The 10,382-nt window shown below is 47.6% G+C and overlaps 1 protein-coding gene across 1 annotated transcript in view; it reads right to left on the bottom strand.

Moving 5' to 3' along the window:
• GCN1L1 (GCN1 general control of amino-acid synthesis 1-like 1 (yeast)) overlaps nt 1–10,382 on the bottom strand; it is a 77,357-nt gene that overhangs the window by 51,635 nt on the left and 15,340 nt on the right. The window contains exons 3-5 of the mRNA XM_011964550.1: nt 3,743–3,806; nt 3,057–3,188; nt 2,514–2,622 (exon numbers count right to left, since the gene is read on the bottom strand). Coding sequence (XP_011819940.1) covers nt 2,514–2,622; nt 3,057–3,188; nt 3,743–3,806 — 305 coding nt within the window. The remainder of the gene's footprint in view (nt 1–2,513; nt 2,623–3,056; nt 3,189–3,742; nt 3,807–10,382) is intronic.

Consider the following 10,382-nt stretch of genomic DNA (forward strand, 5'->3'; position numbering starts at 1 on the left):
TGGGCGACAGAGCGAGGCTACGTCTTAAAAAAAAAATTTTTTTTAAATGAAACCAATGCTGCTAAATTCTGTTTGCATATATACAAAAAGGCGTATGTACAAGGTAATTCATTGCAGCACTGTTAGTAACGATAAAAAACCATAAACAACAGAAGATTCCCTATATACAGTGTGGTATAGAAAGGATTACTGGCTGGGCATGGTGGCTCACGCCTATAAACCCAGCACTTCGGAAGACCAAAGCAGGTGGTTCCCTTGAGCCCAGGAGTTCAAGACCAACCTGGGCAACGAAAGAAAACCCCATCTCTAAAAAAACACAAAAATTAGCCAGGCATACAACAGCATGCCTGTAGCCCCAGCTACTCAGGAGGCTGCAACAGAAGGATCACTTGATCCCAGGAGGTCAAGGCTGCAGTGAGCCAAGATCATGCCACTGTGCTCCAGCCTGGGTGACAGAGCAAGATCTTTGTCTCAAAAAAAAAAAAAAATGCAGAATCATCGTATGTAAAAAAAATTTTTTTTAACATATTTTTTTAAAAGTAGACTAGGCACAATGGCGTATACCTGTAATCCCTGCACTTTGGGAGGCTGAGACAGACAGATCACCTGAGGTCAGGAGTTTGAGACTAGCCTGGCCAACATGGTGAAACCCAACCTCTACTAAAAATACAAAAGTTAGCCAGGTGTGGTGGCATACACATATAGTCCCAGTTATACTCAGGAGGCTGAGGGTGGAGAATTGCTTGAACCCAGGAGGCAGAGGTTGCAGTGAGCCGAGATTGCGCCACTACATTCCAACCTGAGTGACAGAATCAGACTCAGTTTCTCAAAAAAAAAAAAAAAAACCACTCAGTGGAGATAAGCCAATGAGCTTGCCCCTCTCACAAGGAGGCTTTTGGTAACAATGACACCCATGCCCTGAAGGGGATCCAAGAGAGTCCAAGCTCACAATAATACATAATCCTTGACCCTCAAGGTTTCAGCATTCTAATCCATCATCCACCAATTATACTGATAGCCACTCTATGCTTGTCCCCAGAGCTGTGCTGGTTAAGCTACTGGGGTTGCCGCCCTCTATCTAACTAGCAGGCTGCTTCATGGAGAGGTACTTGTGTTTCCTAAGGCTGGTCATCACTGGCACCTACCTGCATGAGACTCTCCAGTTTCCACAGCCATCTCAACCCTCAACTAAACCTGGCCTTATACAACAACTCTTTAAGGCGGACAGGGTGGGTAGTATTTTCTTTCCCACTTTGCAAATGAGGAAATGGGCTCAGAAGTTAAGTGACTCAGCCAAGTCTCATGGATAAGAATCAGATCCAAGGCCAAGCAAAGTGGCTCACACCTGTAATCCCAACATTTTGGGAGGCCAAGGCAGGCGGATCATCTGAGGTCAGGACTTCAAGAAAAACCCTGTCTCCACTAAAAATACAAAAAAATTAGCCAGGCAGGGTGGCAGGCTTCTGTCATCCCAGCTACTCGGGAGGCTGAGGCAGGAGAATCACTTGAACCCAGGAGGTGGAGCTTGCAGTGAGCCAACACCACACTACTGCACTCCAGCCTGGGCAACAGAGCAAGACTCCGTCTCAAAAAAAAAAAAAAACACTCCTCATGACCTACACTAAGCCTATCCAGGTATCCAGGCACATGTCTGCTCTGCTCACCTCCCAACCTGCTGAGCAGACATGTGGAAAGAAAAAGAAGAGAATGTGGAAGAAGCAGGTAGAGAATGGAAGGAGGGAATGTAAGAACCAAAACCAAGACAAGAAATCCATTCCATTCACCAGTTCAACACTGAAATCAAACACAGGGAATGGAATGATTAGCCAGAAAAAAACCAAGAGGATTTATAGTATGATATTTTCTTTTTTTTTTTTTTTGAGACGGAGTCTGGCTCGGTTGCCCAGGCTGGACTGCAGTGGCCGAATCTAAGCTCACTGCAAGCCCCGCCTCCCGGGTTCACGCCATTCTCCTGCCTCAGCCTCCCGAGTAGCTGGGACTACAGGCGCCCGCCACCTCGCCCGGCTAATTTTTTTTGTATTTTAGTAGAGACGGGGTTTCACCGTGTTAGCCAGGATGGTCTCGATCTCCTGACCTCGTGATCCGCCCGTCTCGGCCTCCCAAAGTGCTGGGATTACAGGCTTGAGCCACCGCGCCCGGCCTATACTATGATATTTTCTAGTCTAGCTGCTTTTTGACTGTCTTCCCAACTCTGGCCTGTCACGGCTTCCACACATGCCATGAAATCAAGGGCCTCGTTTCTGTTGTCCATCACTGCAATTCCAGTGCCTAGCACCACGCCTGACAGAGAAGCTCCAAAATGTCTAATACACCAAGGAATGTGATTATGAAGCACTCATGGCCATCCACCAAAGCCACACGACTCGGAACAACTCAGAGTGTCTGGTCACCCAGCACCCAGAAAAGCACCTGGCACCAAGAAGGTGCTGAAACACGCCCTAACTCCTGGCAGAAAGCTGATCCTTGCTACTTCAGAGACGCAGGGAACCTACCAGTTTGTTCCAGATGTCTCCTTGTCGCTTGGCTCTCGACGGAAAGACAATGCGCACCAGGAGGCAGGTCCAGGTCAAGGCCAGCAAGGCGGCAGAGCCACTGCTCTTACTGCAGAGCAGAGTAGGGGGTGAGTTCAGAGCAGCAGCCTCCACTTTGAGGACAAACACTGTCCCTAAAGCCCCACCTGGTAATGCAGGACCCTCCCTTGACCTCATGGAACAGAACTGGAACCAGTTCCCCACAAACCATCTGTGGCAATTCAGAACAAGGAGTCCAGGTTTCAGTGGCCAGACTCCCATCTCTTGGCACTGACAACTATATAAAACAAACAGACGGCTTCTACCATTAGGGGCCTGGTGGGCAACTGGTTCCCCTCAAAATGGCCTTGCTTCCACTGTTTCCCAACCCTGCTCCTCCGGAAAGTGGTTTTCTCCACTAGGCTTGCCATCCTGGCTCCTCCCTCTGGGGCACGGTCAACTGCATCAGCTTCTCCTGAGCAGGACTCTACCAATTCTCAAGGGGCCACAACTTTTACCTCTTACCTGGGAACACCTGCTTTGGAGCCTATACCACAAGACTGCAGAGAGTGTAGAAGGTTCTTAGCAGTGGCTTCTGGCTGGGCCTCGGCCAACTGCTGGATGGCTGCCTGCAAGGCCCTGCGGGAGGCTGCATCTCTAGGGGGAGAGGCAAAGGGAAAGGTGAACATGCAGACCCCAGGCAGAGGCAGGGGCAAGGCTGCTCAGGCCATGCACTGGTCTTTCTCAGGAGAAAGTGATCACACCATATTCCAGTGGATCACAGAGGAGGGATTAGGAAATAACTAGATAAACTCACGTCCTCCTAGAGTTCTAAAAGTATCTCATAAGCGCATATAAGCCATGGAGTGTGTAAGGGCAGCACCTACATTTATGGAGCAGTTATAAGGGTCTCAAAGTAGGCCAGGCGATTTAACACACATGAGTAATGGCAGCATACACACACTGACCACTATGGCACAGCAGGCAACTGTTCCAAGCACCTCACGCTTACTACCAACCACCCATGAGATAGAGAATGGCATCATCCCCATTCTGCAGACAAGGAAACTGAGGCACAGAGAGGTTAAGTAACTTGCCCAGGATCTAACAGCTAGGACGTGATATAGCCCAGATTTGGCACTAGGCCGTCTGGCTCTAACCTGGACTCTAACCACTACCCTAAATCCCCTCTCTGTTTGGCTGGGACTCACCTATATCGATGCAGAGTCAAGCAGAACAATTTGCAGAGCCCCTTCACTGCTCCCTCTGGCAGATCTGAAACCAAAGATTACACAGAGATTAGTCAATAAAAATGACTTGATAAGCTGCTGGAGTCAGGTATCCTGCCAGACATGATCTCGGCCCACTGGGCACTCCCCATATATTTAAGACTTTCCTCCCCAAGAGGAAAAAGCAACAACAAAACAGGACTCTAGGAAAATGCCTGGCACAGAAAAGCTTTGGGTAGACATTTGCTAAATGAATGAAACTAAGAAAATACAAGTGGCCTTGAAACCTCACATGCCATCAAGTGGAGGTTCAGGAGTGCTGGAATGATTCTACTTGAACTGGGTGCTGGTTATACTGGTGTTTAATATGTGATGAATCAGTGAGCTGTTTGATTAGGAGGTGTACCTTTCTTTACACACATTCTAATAAACAGTTGTAAAAACAGTACAACATTGAAGTACTATGAGGGACCAGAAGAGGGAAGAACACCTATAAGTGGAGAGTTTCTGAAAGTCTGAAGGACACATAAGCTTGGCCTGACAGATTAGGAGGCTGTGGAAAAATGGAAAGAGAGGGAGATACATGTGGAGTGCAGGATTAAGAAGGCATAATACCTATTCAGAACACATAAGGAAGAAAAGAGGAGGACTAATAACACCCCAGCTCTTAGTGCTAACAAGATGCCAGACCTTGCTCTAGATAATTCATACACATTAACTCACTCGATCCATGTAAGGTAGGCACTGTTATCAAGCCCCCCCTCCCTGCCGCTTTTATTTTTCAGACAGAGTATCGCTCTACCGCCCCGGCTGGAGTGCAGTGGTGCGATCTTGGCTCACTGCAACCTCGCCTCCCAGGTTCAAGCGATTCTTCTGCCTCAGCCTCCCGAGTAGCTGCAACTACAAGTGCACACCACCACGCCCAGTTAATTTTTGTATTTTTAGTAGAGACGGGGTTTCACCATGTTGGCAGTGCTGGTCTCAAACTCCTGATCTCGTGATTCGCCCGCCTCAGCCTCCCAAAGTGCTAGTATTACAGGTGTGAGCCACGACGCATGGATCAAGCCCATTTTTAAATGAAGAAACCAAGTAACGGGAAACCAAGCCAGCCAGTCAGAGTGAAATAGATACACCCTAACTCTGGAGTGAAACAGATACACTAACTCTGGGTAGAAAGAGTTCAACTCTTGGTTGAACAAGAGTGTTTAATATGGCTGGACACAGTGGCTCACGCCTGCAATCCCAGCACTTTGGGAGGCCAAGGTGGGAGGATAACTTGAGGCCAGGAGTTTGAGACCAGCCTGGCCAACACGGCGAAACCCAGTTTCTCCTAAAAATACAAAAATTACCTGGGCATGGTGGCACGTGCCTGTAATCCCAGTTACTCAAGAGACTGAAGAAGGAGAATCGCTTGAACCAGGAGGTGGAGGCTGCAGTGAGCAGAGATGGCGCCACTGCACTCCAGGCCGGGAGACAGAGCGAGCCCCATCTCAAAAAAAAAAAAAAAAAGAGTGCTCAATAATGTTGGAAAGTTAACCTGTGACAAGTACTGCATGCCACAGTGAAGCATGCAAACAAAAGGGAGAAGCTTCTGAGGAGGAGGAAATTTAACCTGCAGTGTAAGACAGACTTATGCTGGGTATAGGAGGAACCTGAGAGCAGGAGGTCCATACCATTCCTCACACTTCAGGCACCTGAATGATGGAAGGGAAATGAATGAGGTACAGGGACGCAGTTTCCCCAGGGCTCTGACCACTGCATTGGTCCATGTGATTTGGGGCTATTTCACTAACTGGGGAAAAGAATGACTGGGGCCAGAAACAGGCTGTGGCTAAGACAACGACAATAACAACAGCTAATGTACACTGTGAGCTTACCATAGCCAGACAATGCGTTACATTTACTCCAACCTATCAGGGAAGTACTACTGCTATCTCCACGTTTAAAGAAAAAAAACAGGCTCAGAGAGGTGAAGTAACTTGAAGCAGGTCACAGAACCTGTAACTGGCACAGCCTGTCTGAGCCCTTCATCACTGACTGCTGCACTAGAGGCCTGTGACCGGAAAGATTGGTATCACATGGCTGTCTTTTCTACCTAGGGAGCTCTGCTGGGAAAGTGACCAGAAAAACCTTTGAGGATTCCATAAAACTCATGCATTGAAGCATTAACACACAAGAGAATCTCTGAGACGCTCACAAACAGCAAGTTTACAAGCTTGGGTATCTTACTAGGCATAAGTAGGTCAGAAGCAGCAAATGAGAAGCTGGGTGAAGTGGTACAAATAGGAAGTAACAGTGGACAGAAAGGGAGGCCCAATTTATACGACCATGATTTTCTTTCTCTTTTTTTCGAAACACAGTTTCGCTCTTGTCACCTAGGCTGGAGTGCAATGGCGCAATCTCAGCTCACTGCAACCTCCGCCTCCTGGGTTCAAGCAGTTCTCCTGCCTCAGCCTCTCTAAGTAACTGGGATTACAGGTGCCCACCACCACGCCCAGCTAATTTTTTTGTATTTTTAGTTGAGATGGGGTTTCACCATGTTGGCCAGGCTGGTCTTAAACTCCTGACCTCAGGTGATCCATCCTCCTTGGCCTCCTAAAGTGCTGGGATTATAGGTGTGAGCTACCGAGCCCAGCCATGGCCATGATTTTCAAACTTTAGTCAACATAGGAATCACCTAAAGGACTTGTTAAAACACAGATACTGGGTTCTGTGCTCAACCTTTTATTTATTTATTTATTTAGACACAGGGTCTCGCTCTGTCACCCAGGCTGGAAAGCAGTGGCACAATCATGGACCACTACAGCCTCAACCTCCCGGGCTCAAGCGATCCTCCTACCTCTCAACCTCCCAAGTAGCTGGCATTGCAGCACCTCCAGGATTTCTGATTTGAGTTGCTCCACTGGAGCTGAGAATTTTTATCTCTAACAAGTTCCGAGATGATGCTGATGTTGCCTGTCCAGGAACCACACTTTGAGAGCCAATGCTATACAGTAAAAACAAACACACCAAAAGAAATGAAAAAAAAAAAAAAAAAACCTAGAATTTATTGAGTGAAGGTAAAATGGTCTTACTCTAATAGCTATCCCTTGGTTATGGTGCAGATCAGGATAATTAGATATATTCAGCATTCCCCAAAATGAGTTCCCCGGACCCTGAACAGATTTTCAGCAAAAAAGAGGTTCAAAGAAAACACTGGATTCAAGGAAGCTTAATAAAATGAAAACACGCTGCTGTGAATATTCCAAGAGGGCATCAAAAACATGACCTCTAGGCTGGGTGCAGTGCCTCACACCTGTAATCCCAGCACTTTTGGAGGCCGAGGCGGGCGGATCACCTGAGGTCAGGAGTTCGAGACCAGCCTGGCCAACATGGTGAAATCCCATCTCTACTAAAAATACAAATATTAGCTGGCCATAGTGGCATGTGCCTGTAATCCCAACTACTCAGGAGGCTGAGGCAGGAGAATCACTTGAACCCAGGAGGCGGAGGTTGCAGTGAGCCGAAGTTGCACCACAGCACTCCAGGCTGGGTGACAGAGCAAGACTCTGTCTCACAAAAAAACAAAAAAAAACAAAAAACCTCTCCCAACTTATTTGATCTTGGAATCCTTTATTTATTGGACAATCACCTACTACCATGTTGCTGAATTCCATGGAACACAGATTGGGAAAAATGATATCCCAAGTCATAAATGAAATATTTTTGGTCGGGGGCGGTGGCTCACACCTGTAATCCCAGCACTTTGGGAGGCCGGGGTGGGCAGATCACGAGGTCAGGAGATCGAGACCATCCTGGCTAACACAGTGAAACCCCATCTCTACTAAAAACACAAAAAATTAGCAGGCACCTGTAGTCCCAGCTACTCAGGAGGCTGAGGCAGAATGGCGTGAACCTGGGAGGCAGAGCTTGCAGTGAGCCGAGATCGCGCCACTGCACCCAAGCCTGGGTGACAGAGTGAGACTCCGACTCAAAAAAAAAAAAAAATTGTTATACTCAGTATACTACCTGAGAAAGATTTTAGCTATCTTTTTAAAATATTTCCAATGAAAATGGTTAAAAGTGTAAATAGCTTTCACACCTGAATGGATAAACTCTCCACTAACCCAAAAGTTTTAACTGTTTCAATTCACGTTATAGCAAGGAAATAAAGTAAAGGCAGAAGTTGTGCAGGAAGAGGGGAAGAAGACCATGGTTCTTTTTTTTGGAGACGGAGTCTTGCTCTGTCGCCTAGGCTGGAGTGCAGTAGCACAATCTCAGCTCACTGCAATCTCCATTGCCTCCCAGGTTCGAGCAATTCTCCTGCCTCAGCCTCCTGAGTAGCTGGGATTACAGATGCGTGCCACCATGCCCAGCTAATTTTTGTGTTCTTAGTAGAGACGGGGTTTCACCATGTTGGTCAGGCTGGTCTCGAACTCCTGGCTTCATGATCCACCCGCCTCAGCTCCCAAAGTGTTGGGATTACAGGCGTGAGCCACTGCACCTGGGCTTTTTTTTTTTTTTTGAGACGGAGTCTCACTCTGTTGCCCAGGCTGGAGTGCGGTGGCACAACCTCAGCTCACTGCCACCTCCACCTCCTGGGTTCAAGCAATTCTCCTGCCTCAGCCTCCCGAGTAGCTAGGATTACAGGTGCACACCACCACACCTGGCTAATTTTTGTATTTTTTTTTTTAGTAGAGACGGGGTTTCACCATGTTGGCCAGGCTGGTCTCGAACCCCTGACATTGTGATCTGCCCACCTCAGCCTCCCAAAGTGCTAGGATTACAGGCGTGAGCCACCGTGCCTGGCCAAGGCCATGGTTCTAAAGAAACAATTTCAGTTGGGCCCAGTGGCTCATGCCTGAAATCCCAGCATCTTGAGAGGACGGGGCAGGGGGATCACTTGAGGTCACAAGTTCAGGACCAGCCTGGCCAACATGGTGAAACCCTATCTCTATTAAAAATACGAAAATTAGCTGGGTGTGATGGTACACACCTGTAATCCCAGCTACTGGGGAGGGTGAAGCATGAGAATCACCTGAACCAGCAAGGTGGAGGTTGTAGTGGGCCGAGAGCATGCCACTGCACTCCAGCCTGGGCAACATCATAAGACTCTGTCTCGAAAAGAAGAAAAGAAAAAAAAAACACGCAATTTATTTTTTATATGGAACACTGTCATTCAAGACCAGCCTGGCCAACATAGTGAAATCCCATCTCTACTAAAAATACAAAAATTAGCGAGGTGTGGTGGTGGGCACCTGTAATCCCAGCTACTTGGGAGGCTGAGGGCAGAAGAATCACTTGAACCCAGGAGGTGGAGGTTGCAGTGAGCTGAGATCATGTCATTGCACTTCAGCCAGGGCGACAGTGCGAGACTCTCTCTCAAAAAAAAAGAAAAAAAAGGCCGGGCCCGGTGGCTCAAGCCTGTAATCCCAGCACTTTGGGAGGCCGAGACGGGCAGATCACGAGGTCAGGAGATCGAGACCATCCTGGCGAACACGGTGAAACCCCGTCTCTACTAAAAAACCAAAAAATTAGCCAGGCGTGGTGGCGGGCACCTGTAGTCCCAGCTACTCAAGAGGCTGAGGCAGGAGAATGGCGTGAACACGGGAGGCGGAGGTTGCAGTGAGCCAAGATTGCACCACTGCACCCCAGCCTGGGCGACAGAGCAAGACTCCGTCTCAAAAAAAAAAAAAAAGTATTTTGTCATAGATGCACATAAGTCAAAACCAAAAAGTTCTGACAGGTCTGCCATAAAAACCAGTCCCTTGCCCTCACTCTCCATGGACAACCCTTAGGTTGATCTAGTGGGTATTTGGGTAGTTACCTCCATATACCTAAGTATCTCTAACTATGGAGGTAACTTGCGTGTGCTTCTTGATTTTTCAGTTTTGCTACCTTTCCACCACAGCTCCCTTTCCTGCTCTGACCCCATCGCACACTCTCCCCATTTCCCCAGTGGAAATCCCCAGTTTCATAATATAGGCTAGGTAAGTAGTCAGTGATTACATTACATGTAAAGGGCATTCAACATCCATTTAATAAACTCTTATCCTTCCCAGCTTTTTTATGTCCCTGGTGTTAATAATTACCCTTTCCCACCATGCTTCAGTTTGACTTTTTTTTTTTTTAAATCTGTTCTTATAAATAATTAAACCCCAAGCTTTTTGCCATTTGTCTAAATCTCAGTACATTTAGTCAGATCAGGTATTCCATCAAATTCCACCTTCCTAAGGAAATCTCTCCCAGTTTTCTGACCTGCCCCAATTAGGCATGTGATCCTCTACAGCTGGGGCACAGTTTATCACCCTGAACATGTACTTTCTTGTGTTTAGGTGAAGCACATCCTCCATTTTGTAAACTCCTTGCAAGTATGAAAATGTTCTGGCCAAATACAGAATTCTAGGTTGAAATCCTTTTCCTTTAGAATACTGAAGACAATGCCAGGCACGGTGGCTCATGCCTGTAATCCCAGCACTTTGGGAGGCCGAGGCAGGCGGACTGCTTGAGGTCAGAACTTTGAGACCAGCCCGCCCAACATGGTGAAACCTGTCTCTACAAAAACTACAAAAATTAGCCGGGTGTGGTGGCGCATGCCTGTAATCCCAGCTACTCGGGAAGCTGAGGCAGGAGAATTGCTTGA

Source organism: Mandrillus leucophaeus, unplaced genomic scaffold (assembly GCF_000951045.1).
Source record: "Mandrillus leucophaeus isolate KB7577 unplaced genomic scaffold, Mleu.le_1.0 Scaffold7, whole genome shotgun sequence".
In the NCBI taxonomy this organism is placed as follows: domain Eukaryota; kingdom Metazoa; phylum Chordata; class Mammalia; order Primates; family Cercopithecidae; genus Mandrillus; species Mandrillus leucophaeus.